The sequence below is a fragment of the Pelodiscus sinensis genome, chromosome 5 (genome assembly GCF_052426305.1).
Source record: "Pelodiscus sinensis isolate ZL-2025 chromosome 5, ASM5242630v1, whole genome shotgun sequence".
Lineage (NCBI taxonomy): Eukaryota > Metazoa > Chordata > Testudines > Trionychidae > Pelodiscus > Pelodiscus sinensis.
The window spans coordinates 83,621,281-83,639,021 of NC_143056.1; the positions used below are offsets into that span (position 1 = coordinate 83,621,281).

General features: G+C 49.8%; 1 protein-coding gene across 4 annotated transcripts in view; it reads right to left on the reverse strand.

The window, feature by feature from the left end:
* Positions 1-17,741, reverse strand: part of ARHGAP1 (Rho GTPase activating protein 1) — a 38,242-nt gene that overhangs the window by 6,196 nt on the left and 14,305 nt on the right. For all 4 annotated transcript variants that reach the window (XM_075927612.2, XM_075927609.2, XM_075927610.2 and 1 more), the window contains 7 exons: positions 5,980-6,067; positions 5,581-5,712; positions 4,918-5,004; positions 4,153-4,251; positions 3,267-3,374; positions 2,009-2,085; positions 1,590-1,667 (listed from right to left, as the gene is read on the reverse strand). In XM_075927612.2, coding sequence (XP_075783727.1) covers positions 1,590-1,667; positions 2,009-2,085; positions 3,267-3,374; positions 4,153-4,251; positions 4,918-5,004; positions 5,581-5,712; positions 5,980-6,067 — 669 coding nt within the window. The remainder of the gene's footprint in view (positions 1-1,589; positions 1,668-2,008; positions 2,086-3,266; positions 3,375-4,152; positions 4,252-4,917; positions 5,005-5,580; positions 5,713-5,979; positions 6,068-17,741) is intronic.

The window sequence follows — 17,741 nt, forward strand, 5'->3', positions numbered from 1 at the left end:
CCAGCCCGGGCTGCAGGGGTGTGTGTGCTCTGCACTGCTCAAACACAAATCCACTGGTAGATTAAAGGTAAAGTGTAGTCCCTTTAGCCAGCAGGATTCAAGCAGTGGAATGCTTTGGGTGGATCCCAGTCTAGATCCAAAGAGGTACTTACTTGTTCACACATTCCTGTGTAGTGCTAGGTGGAGCTCGTCTTCCAAACAGAGCCCCAGGATAGGAACAGTAGAGAGGGGAAGAGACTAAGGATCAAGACTGGCAAGGACCAGAGAATAAACTCTGACTTGAAGGTGGGGGGGGGGGATCACAATGCTGGCTTCTTCTAAGGAGAAACTTGAACAGCAAATAGTCTTGCAGCACCTTAGAGACCAACAAACCATGTATCATGAGCTTTTGTGGGCACAACCCACTTCTTCAGATGAATGGAGTTATTAAAGGTCCAGTTTCTAAACCGGGGGAGGAATGTTGGTGTAAAGAGCTTCTATGTCCAGGGTGCAACTGGATTTGCTCCAATCGCACAGAGACACCTACAGGATCTATATAGAGCATTCTTAAAACGGAAATACCCACCCAGAGAAGTGAAAAAATAGATCGACAGAGCCAGATGGGTACCCAGACATCAGCTACTTCAAGGCAGGCCAAGAAAAGAAAACAACAGAACACCACTTGTCATCAGCTACAGCCCACAACTTAAACCCCTCCAACGCCTTATAAACCTATCCTGGAAAATGATGCCTCACTCTCACAAGCCTTGGGGGACAGGCCATTCCTCGCTTGTAGACAACCCCCTAACCTCAAACAAATTCTTTCCGGCAACCACGTAGCACACCTCCATTATATTCATCTAGGAAAACACCCCTGTAACCAACCTCAGTGCCAACTCTGTCCACACATCTACACAAGCAACATTATCACAGGACCTAACCACATAAAACACCATATCAGAGGCTCATTTAACTGCACATCCACTAATGTGATCTATCCTATCAAATGCCAGCAATGCCCCTCTGCCATGTTGGCCAAACTGGACAGTCTCTATGAGAAAGAATTAGTGGACACAAATCAGATATCTGAAAAGGCAACACACAGAAACCTGTTGGGGAACATTTTAACTTGCCCAGGCACTCATTAATGGATCTCAAAGTCACGGTATTGTTTCAGGCCAATTCCACAAGTCAAATACACTGGGAAGCCTTCGAACTTCATTTACAGGTTTGATTCCTATAACAGAGGTGGATGGCCCATTGCATTCCACATTCTAATGACATAAAAAAAACCCAACAATGGGCACTTAAGAACAATTAGTACCTTCTCAGCCAGCTTCATGTAGCATGGACACTCTAATTGACACTTCCTTTCCTTTTTGCCTCCTTTTTCCTTCTCTCCCTCTCCCCCTCCATCCCTATTTATTTAGAAATTGGACCTTTAATAACTCCATTCATCTGAAGAAGTGGGTTGCACCCACGAAAGCTCATGACACCATCTACATGTTCTGTTAGTCTTTAAGGTGCTGCGGGACTATTCACTGTTTAAGTTTTTCCAGTTACAGACTAACTAGGCTAGCCCTCTGAATCTTTTAAGGAGAGACACTTACCCATGTTGTATTTTTGTTGGACCTCTTTCACAACCTGTGTGTTCGCTGATCTCCGGAAAACCCCTTCTGTTGTCAGAGCTGCGGAGGGAAAGCAGGAAAGGGAGAGCTCAGATTGGGCCTATCAGACATCAGAGCTCTCCAACTCTTCCAGCCACGCACAGCACTTGGCAAGTCTGTCAGAGCAACAGCATCTCTGTGTGCACAGGACACCTCTGCACTGCCCATGCCCAGATATTCTGCAGGAAGGAGGCCATGGCAGGGTCTCTCTTCTTGGATCAAGCACTCACGTTTGGGCTCCAAATTGCTCTACTATCATTTTCCTTCTGTTTTGTCAGGATGGGATTGGCATTAGGGTGGGGAGGAGAGGAAGGCACCTGCATGGCCCTGAGTTGGGTTGAGGGTTTTACCTATGCACTCACCATGCTCCCGCAGATAAGCAATGGTCTCCCTGACCACGAGTGGGATAGGGGACTGATCAGGGCTCTTCTCCCTTAGGCTGTGGGGAGAAGAGAAGGTTAGAGGATGTCAGTTACCTCTCCCCCACATGCAGCTCATCACAGCTGACATATATGCATAACAGGAACCTCTATGGGATCCTTCTCCGCATCCATCCCTATCCCTCAGTCTGCTCCTCCTCCCTGCTCCCAGCCCAGTCCAACCAGGGCAGCATCCTCATGTTTGATACGACAATACCTGTATGTTACATTGCTGATCTACGTTGAGAAGCATCAGAGGCTCAGCTGGAGCGTTTGGTTGCTGGGAAGGGACCAGGAAACAACTGAAGTGGCTCTATGGGGTGCAATCCTTTTTCTTTCTCCATTTCAGGAAAGGACGGAGAGGAATTTAAATGTAGGGGAGGGAAGTACAGGAATCTACCTAGACAGCAGCTAGCTGTTGTGTAATACTCTTCAACATCTGCCATTACATCCCACAATGAAAATGCTGGATGGTTCAGTCAAGACTATCAGCAATGCAACATCTAACACTGACATGACTGCCCCGTCATCTGGCTTCAGGGTCAAGATCCCAATGCAAAGAATGGGCTGGTTCACCTCTCAGAGAGGCTGCTTGAGGACACCTGCGCTCAGCTTGCAGTCACTGCTGGTTACACAGATCTCCCATTAGGAAGGCTTTCCCTGGAGCCGTGAGAGCTAGAAAATCACTTCCCAAACTACCTCGTGGAGAACTGCCTGAGCACATGGGGCCTGGTCCCCCTTCATTTCCAGTGGCAAGATTGAATTAAAAGCTAAAAATACATTAAATATTTGCCAGTGTCATTTTCCCACCTCCACAGTTTTGAAGCTGCCTCAGGGATGTGATGTGTCCCAGAGAATCTGACTATTAAAACAGCATCCCAGGTGTCCTGTATCCCACTGACACCTCAGTTACTGACAACTCCACGAGGGCTGTTAGCTGTCAGCATGATAGAGAAGCTTTGAAGTGCCTCTAGTTTACACCAAGAAGCAGCCCAGGCAGACCAGGATATGAAGTGGGCAGAGGGTAGCTCAGGACTTGAGCTAGAGAACTGGGTTTTTCAAATGACAACTGATATTGTGCAGCAACGTCAAGAAATTGGCAATTTTGCTGCCATTTCTGCAACTGCACTATTGCATTATACAAATGGCAATGGCATTGGCTGGCCCAGCCACCAAAGCAAAGCAATTCCAAGATACTCACTGCTGCAGAGAGACCCCAAACTGCTGGTTTGGCAGGGGCGGGCGTGGGGGGGTTGGCTTCTGGGGCACTTGAGAAGGTTTCTGCAGTGATTTCAGGTACTCATCATATCTGCAGCGAGAGACACAGATTGGTAGGGAATCTGCCCATCTCACCACCAACCAGCATCTGCATCACACACCCAGCACTCACCCCGAGGTCTTATGGGTACAACCAGCTCCTGCTGGCCCACTGGGAACTGCCCCAAAGACAGCACCTGCTGATGACTGACCCACACACACTGTAGAGGCAAGGGCAGACAGCTCAGAAGTGTGAGGCAGCGAGACCACAATACTCAGCCACCAGCAAAGAAGAGGATGCAAGGGGAGGTCTATACAAACAGGGAAGCTAGCAGGGATGACAGGGAAAAGCCAGGGCAAAGGACTGTGCAGCTAAGAAGGCAGGGCAGGTTTGCAGGAAGGCAAGGGGTTATTGGGAGGAGTCCATGTGCATAGAAGACAGGGATCCAAACAGGCAGGAGTTGCAGTTGAAGAACTTTTGGGAGGCCACAGAGGAAGCTGAAGTGAGAAGGCCCCACTGAGCTACTGAGCAAAGTGAATGCACAGGCAGCAGCAGACAGGGAGGGCAAGGTCATGTGCCTGAGAGGAGATCAGGAAGCTGCAAAAGGGCCAAGTGGGCCTGAAGAGACAGGCAGGAAGGGAGGTTAGGAAGAGCCACCTCACTGAGGCACCCTGGCACTGCTAGCACAGATGAGTCATCACTTGGGAGTAAAACAAAGCCCCTCCCTATTGCCTCCTTCCCCCTTGCCACAGTCTCCCCGCCCCGCCCTCCACCTTGCCTTCTCTCACAGATCTGTGGGGGTATGAGTAGGCAGGCCGCATGCTCTCACTTTAGCACCTGGCTTGGGATCCCTAGCTGCCCCAGCTTCACGTGCTCCTCCAGCTCACTCAAGAAGTTCGCATAAAAAATCTTCCGGCCAAACTTGAAACTGCAAAAGAGAGGACAAGCAGGTTGTGTGGGACCTGGAGTGACTAACATTAGAAGAGCTGGGGGGAGCCCAGGGCAGAAGCAAGGGGGCATTAGCAGACCTGTCTTGGGGAGCAAGGCTGGGAAATCCTGGGGCCTGTAGGAATTGAGGCAGCCTTGGCAGTGCTGGGGACAGGAGAGATTCAGCAGTAGGGTACCACACAACACAGTTCTCTCTCAACCCACATATTCAATGAGGCAATGCTACAGCTGCTCCACAAGCTGTCTCAAAGCCTGGCAAAGATGGGCTCTGCACACATAGCCCTGCCCCTCCCTGGGCTCTGCAGCAGGCTGGAGACAGCTCCTCTTCTCAGTTGTGGCACAGGGGGCTAACGGTTTCACTGGTGACACACTGAAGTGAGTGCCCCTCTGGGTTTCATTCCCCTCCTCCCCTTCTGCCCTGGTGCTAATGACTGGAGCATGTGGCCTTTCTAGGGGCTGAGGTTCCCAGGATGCCAGGAGAGGGGCTCTTGTTTTACCTGGATCTTTCTGAGCTCAGAAATTCTGGGAGAGGCTAATGCAGCAGAGGCAGGAGGAGCTAGGAGCCTGTGCTCCCCTCCTGCCTGCAGAGGAATGCTGTACAGCCCCTGCACCTGGGGAGCTTGAGCCAACCTCCCCTATCCCCTACCTGATCAGAGGCTTGAAGAGAATCAGCAGCGTCTTGATGAACATCGTTGGGTGCACAATGAACAGCGCTTTGATGTTCTTCTTGTACCTGCCAAAGGAATCTGAGTGAGGGAGAGCTTTGCCTGGGTCAGGGAGCTAGACAATTCCATGCTGCAAATGGCTCCTTAGTGTGCCCAGCGCCACCTCCGCACCCTCAGCCCACTGTGGGGCTCCCTGTGCTAACCCCCTTCCTAGCATTCTGCACCCTCACTTTCCCCACATTGTCTAGCTCTCATGTACCCAGCACCCTCAGCCAAGCTCTTTGCTACCCCACAACTCCACTGCGAGAGACTGCCCCAAGGGCAGGAGCACCCACACAGCCTGGACACTTGCACTGACTCTTGCCTTTGCTAGCCCCTGGCTGACCCAGAGAACTTTCTGCAGGAGCAGTCCATGCCCCTCACTCTGCCTGTCTGGAAAACTTCCTGTCTTCATAGCATTTGACAAACATGCGTTCATCCCCACCAACTCCCAGCAGGTAGAGATGCAGGAAGGACCACGATGCCTAGTTACAGATGGGAAAGAACTTGCCTAGGACATGCTTTAGCTCCAAAAAGGACCACACAGGAAGTCAGACTTCAGAAGAAAACTCAGGAGTCCTATCCCATTGGCCACACCTACTCACTTGCGGTCAAATTCCCGGTAAGCATCCCGCAGCCAGCCCAGGGACGGCTTGTTCTCACTGGTGAGGCCATGGTGCAGATACACCAATGTGTAGTCACTCTCCACATACTGGTCCAGTGTGAACTTAAGATACCTGGGAAGACACAGGAACTTCTGAGCTCACAGCATGTGCTGGCCTGTATATAAGCTTGCTCCCTACTGGCTGCGTCTGGCATAAGGAAAATGTTGCCACACTGCAGAAATGGAGGCACTTGGGTGCAGAAAAAGAGGAGCATACAGGAGGACAATCCCTGGCAACAGCAGCTGTTGCCTGTATATCTGGCCCCTAGCGCCCAGAGCATAGGGACTGACTCCACTCCAGGCTGTCCCAGGAGCAGTGGGCCCCCAAGGCAGTACTCACTGCAGCAGTTTCACATGGTCAAGTTGATGGCTGGGCGGCATCCGGCAGGCACTGAACAAAATTACTTTCCGTCCATACTTGTCATCACCTGGGAATGAAATGCCAGAGATCACAGAGAGATTCAGGGACAACACTGGGCTCCCAGCAGCACATGTGCAATGGAGCAGGCATCGCTGTCCCTCCACCACAGGACACAAGCCTAGGATGATACGGCAAACACCACAATTTGCCTGACCTTAGCAGAGCCCACCTGGCCCATAGACTGGGAAAGGCTGTGAGCACTCACGGCCCTAAGGGCAAGTAATGTAAGAGATATCTGGAGACAGTACGGAATATATGCCACACCGCCAGCCAGCAAGGGAGGCAAATGTGGGGCTTGGATGTCCTGAGGCACGAGGAACTGTCCCGAGGCACGAGGAACTGTCCGATACACAGTGGCCACAGGTAGCGACACAATCGGAGATTGCTCAGAGTTGGGCACCTGCAGCACAGTGGCTGTGTGCTACACAGATGTGAGGATACCTGGAAGAGAAACCTCTCTCTCTCTCTCTCTCACACTCACACTCACACCCCTCGTCCCCATTTCCAGAGCGTGGGGCCAGGCTATGTGCTTTCCTCCTGGTGCATTTGCTCTTCGACTGAAGTTTGCTCCTGTATGCACACTAAAATTGGACCATAGCTTGAACCAACCAAAGGCAGAGGCAAAAACTGCACAAAGGACAGGCTGGCTCTGGGCATGATGGAGCAGTGCAGAGCCCGGGGATGAGAGGCAGCTCCATCAGGTGGTCCCATCCCTCCTCTCCCTGGAGCCTATCCCTCACAAAGTAGGAACTGGTGCCACTAATCTATGAAGTCGTTTGTAGAACAATCTTACTTAGGTGCTGGCCTAATCACCTGATGCAGCCTTGGGGTGTCTAGACAACAAAGACAAACCCATAGCTGGCCCATAACCCCTCTCATCATGCCAGGTCCTAGAGCTCGGGCTCCTGCCGAAGCCCATATGCCTACAAAGCAATGAAGCAGTCCCATAGCCCGAGCTGGCTGGTATGGGCCAACTACGGGTGTCTAGTTCCCGAGCAGACACCCTAAAACTGTTCTGGGGAGATCACCTGGCAGAGCCAGTGTTATTGTACCAAACAGCACAAGACACCCCTACCCAGCTTGAAGCCCTAAAAAGAACAGCTCTCATCACACCAGAAGTATTCCACCCTAGGGGTATGGTCCCTGATCCTCTCCTGGGATTTCACAGACTGTGGGCCAAATTCTCACTTGCATAACTTCTTATGACTTCAGTGGACTTCTACCAAATGGAGAACCTGGCTCCATGAATGAAGCCCTAGTAGGGAGATGAGGGGAGAGTTGAACTGAAAGGAGAAAAGGAAACACACTCTGAACTTGAGCTTTTCTCCTTTGAACTGATTCACTGAGCATGTGGGAACACAGAACTGCAGTGGAGCATGCACAGACACACCACCTGAATGAAGCTGCTCCTATCCATTTCCATCAGGGAGTAGGGATGTGACATTTCGATCAATCAGCTAATTGAGTAGGCGATGGAATTTTCATCGACTACTCGATTAGTTGATAAGCTGGGCACTCGCTATCCCACCCGCAGCTCTTATAGATTTCAAAGGGAGAGAGGCAGCAGGAACCCCTCTGTGCCTCTTCCTTTGATACGTAAAAGAGCCACAGGTGGACCTTGTGCGTTCCGAAGGAAAAGGAGCAACAGTGGGACCGGCGCGAGCAAGACTGTTTCAATCCCCACTGCCCCCCACAGAGACAGTGCTCGGGGGGGAAAGGGGAGGGAACCAGCTTTTACGCCGGCTCCCTCCAGCACAGGCTTGTGCTGCCCCCTTGCTGCCTCTCTCTGATAGAGGCAGCAAGCGCGGGGGAGGGGAGAGAAGCGACTAGCCAAGTTCCTACATTTGCTTATTGGGTAGCCCATTAGTTGACTAGTCGCTTATATCCCTATCAGAGAGGTTTGTTTTCAAATCCCAATGTGCGGGAACAGCCTAGAGGAACTATGACCGTCCACCACAAGGACAATGAAGAGCAAACCTTGCCCTGAAAGCTCCAGTTTCCTGGAGAGCCAATGCTGCATCTCTATGCTCAGCAAGAGAAGGAGGAATACACACTGTCCTGAATAGCACCAGTAAAGCCACAAAGGCTGCCACAAGATGGAGCAGAAACGTTTCCACCTTTTGAATTGTAGAGCTGCCCAATATCATTCACGGTCTCTGAATCCCTTCCAGTTCCCAGCTTAAACTCACCTCCCATGGGGCATGCAGCCACTTCTCTTCATATCCCTGCACTGGGACTTGACCATCCCTCCCCCACCTGCACCTTTATTCCAATCCAGCTGAAAGCTTTCATTAAAACACAGCAGGTGATCCGGTCTGGCAGACAAAGGCCAATTCCAGAAATGTACGGAAATAAAGCCTGCTTGAGATGAAGCAAGTGCTTATTGATGCCAAGAATAGTCACAAGTCCACAGGTATGATAGCTATGGCCACAATGTCCAAGAAAGCATTCTCTCTCAGGGGCCAGTAGTCCTCAACCCCACCCATGCAGTCCTAGCTGTGAGAGCAGATTTCCTCACCACTGTCTCAGTCGCTCTCTCTCTCTAATTTTCCCTGTTTACTGATATTTTCTTGTAACTCACCAAACAATACAAGAGGCAGCAGATTCACCAATATAAACAACCCAGTCCCTGTACAAAAGTTAGGGAGACAAGTAAGGCACTAGGGGGCAGCTCTGGATACAGGCCATGAGGGGATGATCAACCATCACATGAACACAACAGAGGCATGCTGAGGTAGAAAGCACTGAGGACATAATACCCAGCAGATATACAAGACCAGGGGAGGGTGATGCAGAAAGCACCCAGAACAACTGTACACAGCCACAGCCAGGCCACAACACCAACATCAACAACAAACAGTTTATCGCATGAGTGCCCAAACTCCATCTAACCAAGAAGCTTCTTGACAGCTTGCCATACACCACTGTGCATACACAGATACATTGCAGCTGTGCTGATATTTAAATGAAGTGTAGTTTGCTAAGTTAGGGATGTGTGAATAAGGCATTCTTGCAGTGTCCCAGTGGGCACAGGTTAGTCAATCTCTCTATGCCTGTTTCCCATCTGTACAACAGGGATACTTCCTGATGTCATAGGGTGTTGGGAAGATACATCCATTTATGTTTGTGATGCTCTCAGGCACTGTAATGATGGGGGCCCAGACAAGCATAAGGAGAGATTCAGGTCCCTGTATGCATTCTGGAAAGGTGCTGTACATAGAACTGCATTCTCTCCAGGCTGATCCTCCAGATTAAAAGTAGGATGTTCTACATTTAACACAGCTGCTGCCTTTCAAGCAAGGCTAGTTTGTACAACAGGAGCCAGGAGCAGAGCCCAAGCATGGCCAAGTTCATGCCTTTGTTGTGAATGCTTTGCACTGATGCAATATCCCAGGGTTGCAGAGCTCTGTGCTGAGGACCTTGAGAAATGGATTTCTGAACCTGGCGAATCACTATACATGGACCAGCTGAAGAACACAGCCCTAAGGACAGACCAAAATTACCTAGACACCTGCCACTGGAGCAACATGAAAGACAATGCTTAGGGCCCAGTAGGCAATGCCTGTAACCACAATTGGCACGCAGCCCCAGTGAGAATGCCTCTGCTGTCAGTTCTGCAGCCAGCAATAGACAGGAGGTCACACAATGGTCCCTTTCAGGCTTAGAGTCTATGAATCCAGGACAAAGGTACAGTCCCTGCACCAGCATTAGAGAGGAAGGCATGTTCTCTTTTGGGTACTCATGAGAGGAAAGGAAAAAGAAAGGGGTATCTAATCCTTTGGGGCACTCCCAAACACAGCTAGATTTGCCTCCCAAATCAAGAGAATGGTACATTGGGTAACGGCATGTAGGGATGACAGCTGGAGAACTATACTAAGCCTAACACAACACCAATGCCTGGGCTTCTCTTTACTGTCACGACAGAGCTCAGTCAACTAGTTTATAAACAACCTGAAACAAACTGCTTCAAATCTCATTTCCATCTGCCATCTCAGATCAAGGCAGCCAAGGCAAAACCAACTCCCAAGCATTCAGGGGGCCTGGAATTATCAGTGCTTCCAATTTATACATGAGCAACTGCAGCCAATTCTACAACCTTTTGCCTAAATGAGGAAACTGCTTCCTGGTGGCCTCTCTGCCTTGGAGAGAGCAGATCGTTGCTATGTTTCATCTCTGACAAGATGTTCCACCCCTTGTACTGTTTGGTTTTGAAAATGCAATGTTAATCTTATTTCTAAGCCTCTAAATTTTAGTCACTTATTTGCCGTGCAAACAGCTATTACTCCTACAAAGCACATCCACGGTCCTTGAACTAATGACTCCACTATTCATTTGTTCTCCTCCTCACCCAAACGGTATGTTCAGCAATAACTCGAAGAGCAAACAACCAGCAACAAGTGCTTATAAAGCACCCAGAGTCCAAAGCATACAACAAACACCACACACCAATGTCCAGACAGACAAGGAATTACTTCATCCAACACTGAAGTGCAGCTACCTATGGGGTGGCTCCAAGGCCAAAAGGGACCATTGTGATCACTGTGACCTCCTATACAACTCAGACCATAGGACTTCCCCAAAATAATTCCCAGAGCTTTTAGAAAAACACAAATCTTAATTTCAGAATTGTCAGTGATGAATATTTGTTCCCCATGCAAGTACTTACAGAGTAATCAAATCACTTCCTTAATGTTTTCTTTATGAAGCTAAATAGGTTGAGCTTCCTGCGTCCATCACTGTACGGCAGGTTTTCTAATTTCTGAATAATTCTCATGACTCTTCTCTGAACCCTCTCCTGTTTCTCAACACCCTCTAGACTAGAGGATTGAAACTACAGGGTGGAGTTAGGGAGACCAGGTCAGGGTGTTTTTTAGGACCAAGTGGTCAGCACCTCAGTTTTCTCCTTTATCCAGAGGGTAGCATCTCCAGCAGCATAATACACTTCCAAATACCATGCTCGGGCATTAAGGCAACAAGAATTATGACATCTGCTAAATTGTCAAATACCTTGCTTTTTCTTAGAGGGCTGCCATCCAAATGTTTGAAGTTACAGCCCCAGAGGTGCTGGCTGTGTCAGAATCACAAGGTGTATCAGAGCTATAGTATGGTCCTGAACAGGCCACTCTGCAATGAATGGCACCATAAAGCCATTAAGGGAAGTATTTGCTTAACTGTCTGCAAAATGCCCATACCATTTCCAGGTGCGTTTCACCTGGGGCAACACCACCCAGGCTAATTGAGATCTATGCCATGATATGAGTCTGTTTCATGATTAGGACAATTAACTAGAACCAGTTGAGGAACCTGTATCAGAGGGGTAGCCATGTTAGTCTGAATCTGCAAAAGCGGCGAGGAGTCCTGTGGCACCTTATAGACTAACTGAAGTGTTGGAGCATAAGCTTTCGTGGGCAAAGACCCACTTTGTCAGATGCATGACATGCATCTGACGAAGTGGGCATTTGCCCATGAAAGCTTATGCTCCAACACTTCAGTTAGTCTATAAGGTGCCACAGGACTCCTCGCCGCTTGTGAAGAACCTGATTATTCTTAATTTCTGTAGGTACAATCAGATGGGTATCCAATTTCTATGCAAATCTCAATTGGAAAATATCCTAGTATTTAGATATTAATAGAATGCAGTTAGACAGGGTCTGCCAGCAAAGAGCCAATGTTACAAAATACTCCAAAGATACAGCATTCAAGTATATGAGTAACAAACCTCAGAGATATGGCCCTCAACCAAACTTGAGGTTCACAGAGATTACAGGTCCTGCAGGTAAGACTGCCTGATCAACCTGGAATATCACATGTTGGTGCCTTTATCAGAGCAGAAGCCAGCAACTAACTACTGTATTTAATACCATTTCAGACTCTGGACAAGCTGGTGACATGGCTGGGAGGGGTCACATATCTCTGACATAATTTAGCTTCACTTCAATGCTGAAGCAGATTGAGCATTTCAAGCAGACAGGAAGAAAATCCTACAATTTGCAGTCATAGTTATCTTAGCAGCCAGTCTCTCTTTATCTAGGTATGTATCACCAAGTCACACGAGCAAACTACTGGAATTATAAAGCCATATGAAGAATCCAGATGGGTTTTGGTGAGAACCAAGAGAGAATATCTGTGGAATTGGAAGCTAGGGATATGGAGTTGATGTTACCAAGATGCAATGTTTCAAGGTAATATTAGGAACCAGCTGACTCCAACTAAGTGACTCCAGGATAAAGGACAAATATATCTATTTTATGCTTTATTTGTGCTTAAATTATAAGACTGTTGCAGAGAGAGAGAAGAAAAAAAGTAAAATAGGAAGAATATGCTGAGGGCATGGCAGATTAGGAAACAGGAAGAGATAAGGCAGTGGGGAACACCCACATAGAAAGAATTGCACTAACACAGCTGTGAAAAACAAACCTAAGAGCTCTGAATAAGCTCAAAAGCTTGCCTCTTTCATCAACGGAAGTTGGCCCAATAAAAGATATTACCTCAGCCACCTTGTCTCTGTGAAAAACGGACATTTATCAGCAATTCCAGGGCCTGAGCAAAACGCTCACACAGCAGAGAGTTCAAAGTTAATGGAAAGAATTTCTAGCACTAGAACAGAGTTCATCAGTGTTGATAAGTCCAATGACATAGTAACAGCCAGCCTTCTGACATATGGGGCTGGACTCCAGAGAATGTTAGCAAATGTGATTACCCGCCTCAGCTAGCACTTAGAGCCACCTAACACAGCTTCAGGCTAGTGTGGAGGACACACCATCATAACATGATGTCTCACCAGCAGCTGGGAGAGAAAAAATTGCCTCTTGGAGATTTCATGGAAGAGTGGCCAATCGGAGTGCCAACTGCATAGCAAGTCAATTTCCTGACTATAACAGTGGATGAGAAGGAGGAAAGCAGTCTCAGTGCAGATGACTGAACCACATGCCACAATAAGATGAAGCTGGATCCAAGGTAACCTGGCCCAAGAAACCATCACCACCCAGAAGGAGGAACAGAATTCATGCCAACACCTGAAAACCCAAGTGTGCCCAGCATGAAGTCTGCAGACTAAACTCACCTAAAGGAGTTCTGCCATGTCTAACATGAAAGTGCAGTCCACCGAGATGACAGTTCCAGGTGGCTGCACTTCCACATCAAAGAAGAAGGTGGCTGCAATTTGTTTGGTTTAGTGCACATTACATGCAGCCTTCACACTTCTGGCAAGTCACCAAAGCAGCCCTAGGCTGGGCAAAGTTTGGGCTCCCCTGAGATAACCCAGTTACAGGCCACAATCATGCTAAAGAAATACCACAATCCAGAGCAACGAATGCCAATGACATGAGAACCAGTCACTCTACCTACCTGACTGGGCCCCATCAAATGCACCCTGCCCTGGAGGAACAGAAACAAAGTTACAAAAAGCCAAGTCTGCAGCCCCTTTACAGGAACAATCTTAAGGACTGAATTCCAGAGTCACTTCAGGCAACCGCACATGCAGGCTCCTAGCAGTTCTGCTGCAGAGATCAGGGTTCTTTCTCTTATCCTTCCCCCACGTTCCTATGAAAAGCAATCTCATCTAGTGGTTAAAGGAGAGAACTGGAGTCTGGGTCTTACTCCTGTGCCTTTCCCAGGCTTATTCATTGACTCAATGTGTAACCTTCCCTGCTATATCCTCCAGTAACCCCTTATGTAAAACGGAGATAACACTGAGGTGAAGTAAATCTGTTCAAAATGTCAGGGACCTCTGACTGAGAGGATTTTAGAGACGGATGGAGGATGCGCTTTACAATTAGCAGAGTGACCCTACTTACAAAGCAACAGATGAGGACTTCTTATACTCTAGCTGCGTCCATGACATTTTGTGAACCCTTAATATTATTGCCTATCAATAAGTGTAAAAGAGTAGATCCTAGGTGAGAATCTGAGATCCTATGCCACTCCCACCCATTGCCATCTCTCTTGGTCAGAGGGCAGGCTCCACCACAGATACTCAACTAGGGGCTGGCAAGAGCACAGCTACCTTTGAAAGCCTCCCCATCCTCTCAATTTCACATGCCGCAGTCACAGGTCAGATTTTGTGGCAAGAGCTGAGCCTTTCTTTGGGACATCCTAAATATCAGTTCTGCAGAGGCAGCTCATCACTTTGCACCACGTCAATGTCCCAAATGAATGCTACAAAGCCAACAACAAGTGCTGAGGGGGAAGGGATTCCTGTCCAAACAACAACAATGAAAACACACTGCACTAGGCAAAGAACCATTGCTATCACTGAGGGAAGGCAGGGCAGAAACCCTGCTGAGCACAGCTATCTCCAGCACAACCCATTGCGACACACAGCTCCAATGAAAGCTCTGCAGTCACTGCCTTTGCTCTAGTACCCCCTTGAAAAGGCAGAGGTATGTTCAACGGTCAGACAGAGACAAATCTCTGTCCTGAATCTGTCATCTAAAGTACAACATAGTAAGGTAGAGCAACACCCAGTATTCTGCCTTTTTCCCTGCCTGCAGCCGGACTGGTATTCCTCTCCCCTTGCAGCAATGGAAACTCTCCACTGCTCCACAGGCTATGCTGTACACCCGTGGTCCCCAACACGGTGCCCAACACAAAGATCATAGGCCATGCGCCCGCCAGGTGCTCGGGGCTGGGCTGGCTTGGCACTGGGCGCATGGCAGGGGGAGCGCCGGCCCCGGGCGCGTGGCGGGGGGAGCGCCGGCCCCAGGCGCGCGGCGCGTGGCGGGGGAGCGCCGGCCCCGGGCATGCAGCTATGGGGGGGGGGAGGCCGCCCCCGGGCATGCGGCTATGGGGGGGGGGCGCAAGTGTCCCCGCCCCCTGGCACCCGGCGGGCGAACGGCCACGCCCCCTGGCGCCCGACAACCTCGAAAGGTTGGGGACCACTGCTGTACACCAACACAAAGCCCGTTCTGCCAGTGCAACCCACTAAGCTACCAATCAGTGCTTGAACTCTACTGCTTCTCACCAATAACAAACAACAGACCCAACCCTCAAATTTCTGGGGTTGGAAAGGGACAGTTGGGCAGGGGCTACACTGCTGAAGGGAAGGAAGACAACAGCTACCCACCCTCTCCAGGCCTTTGCCAGCACCTTCCATCATACACAGAAGCAGATTATTCGCAGGAGCTCACATACTAGTGCCAGGCAAGGCCAATTATTTGAGGGAAAGCAGAGATTATTGTGCACCTTGCAGCTGCAGGTTTGACAGACTGGCACTAAAGGGGGAAAGGCAGCTCCCTTATCTCCTTCACCATTACCTGGGCTCTGAAATGCAGACCCACAGGAAGGGTTGCCAGATGTCCGGTATTTGCACGCTCTGTCCGGTAAAAAAAAACAGAAAATATCGGACATGTGCAATGTCTGGTATTTTCTGATTTTTCCGGCTGCGCACCGCACGGAAGCTTGGTGTGGGCGGGGGAGCGGCTGGGAGTCCCAGCTGGGAGGTGGGGCTGCGATTGCTGCCGGGAGCCCTCAGTCGGTTGAGTGTGAGGAGGAGGAGAAGCCTCCGCCTCGCTCCTGCGTCACCTGGAGCCTGCACGGGACAGGCAGCAAGTGCCCAGGTCAGTCCCGCTCCCCGCCGTCCAATTTGCTCACCTCCCCCCTTCCCCGCCGGCTGGTTCTCCTCCACTTCCCCTCCTGATCTTCCCCGGCCAGGCCCCCTACACCCTCCCAGCTGTGCTTCCCGCCCCCCCCTTCCTCCCGGCCAGCCCTGCAGCCCCCGCTCCCCTCAGCTCTGCTTCCCGCTGGCCCATTCCTCTTCCTGATCTCCCCTGGCCAGCACCGCTGCACCCCCCCCCCCCCCGCCAACTCTGCTTCCTGCCCCCCCTTTCTCCCGGTCACCCTCACGGCCCCCGATTCCCCCAGCTGTGCATTCCACCCCCCTTACTCCGAGCCAGCCCCGCCCCTTCCCCTCCCCCCGATATCCTGCGGCCAGCCCTGTTCTGCCTGACCCCCCCCCCCCCATGACCAACCCTGCTCCCCATTGCCCCCCCATCTCCCCTGGCCAGCCCCGTTGCCCTCTCCCCCCCCCATGAAGCATGTCTGGTTTGTTTTTGTTTTAATCAACTACTTGGCAGTGATCCAGGTTCTTGGAGTGTTTTGCTCCACAACTTTGGTCCCCCCCCCCCCTTTTTTTCCTTCAACAAATTTTTTTCCCGGTGGTTTTTTTGTGTGTGTGTGTGGGGTGGGGGGGCGAAAGGTTTCAGTATTTTTGTTTCAGCCATCTGGCAACTCTACCCACAGGAGGATAAGTGGGAATTCACTGCCTTATCGCAGCTCTAAGATTCTTATCTTTCCCTAAATTCCAGTGGAATTTGCGTTTTCTGCTCTCAGCTCCTTGTGGACCCTAACCATTAGCCACTTTTGCTGTGATTCACTCTAGTCTGTGATTTGGGGCCAAGATTACACTTGTACCACTGTTTGGCTTTGCTGCTGAGGTGTTACAAATGGATACTGAGTTTTTTAGAAGTTACGCACAAAATACAGATATCTGGAGAAGAGGTCCAGGGGGTGAGCCTGAGACTGGAGTGGTACCAACAATGCTCTCAGAGCATGGGCTAACAGGCCCTCCTCTAAATGCTGCACGTCGTGGTTTGTCCCAGATTTTACATTGCAGAAGTGGTTACTGAGGTGCCGAGCAGCCTTTGCATGAGTTTCTGCAAAAGTGGTTAAGCAGTTTAACGACAGGTTTGGCCTCCATAGTCTGGACTTCTGTAGTCTGGCAATATGTGGTCCAGCATTCTGGGCTGGAGCACCGCTGGTGAAAAGCCAGGCCCCGGTGCTCAGCAACACTTACCCTGCCCTCCCAGAGCTTTCAGACAGCCACAAATAGCTCATCGGCAGAGCTCACTGCAGGGAGGGAGGTGGAAGAGCAAAGAATTACATTTCCCATGATGCATCACAGCCAGAAACTCCTCAAACAAACACCCTTGCTCAATCTAGAAAGGTGAAAGGGTGCATCCTAAGAGTCATGCATTTTCCAGAGTCTGGCTCATGGAGGAGAACAGAAGCATACTGTCCCCCAAGTACAACTCCCATGGGACTACTTGAAACCACTGTTGATCAAAATATTTTGGTTCTTGATATTTCCAAAATTTCCAAGTGGAGCAGAAGAGAACAACCACGAAAAGACTATTTTCCCTCCAATTCTACTCCACATTTCTTAAGAGTTCAAATCCTTCCTCTTAGACCCCAGACTGCTTGGGAGACCAGAGGACAACCTGGATCACAAATGAATATCAGCAAGATAATGTTTCTCCCAATTATTGTGCAGCCATAATTGGTTTTGTAATATTAAGCTGTGTTGCACAAAGACTGCGCATTCTTCTGTTGAGCTGCTCTAATCTCACACAACAGCACTGGATGCAACAAGCTCAACCTGAGGATGTGAACTAGCCTCCTGCTTCTATTTCCTTGAAAATGTCTCAAAATAGTGCCCCAGCATGGACTATTCCAGTACTCGTTCAGGAAAAGATGGACAGAATTAGCCACATGCCCTCTGCCCTGATGTGCAGGAGGATAGGGCATAGGTGGCTGAACAGAGCTATTGGAGGATTTACTGAAGCAGCAGGATGGCAAAACCTCTCTCTCTAGCCATTTGGTAATGATCACAAAAGGAATGAGACAGGGGCTGGTTCTCTCAGGCTGGCCATGGGAAGCTGTCCCAGTACAGATGAAGCTTAAGT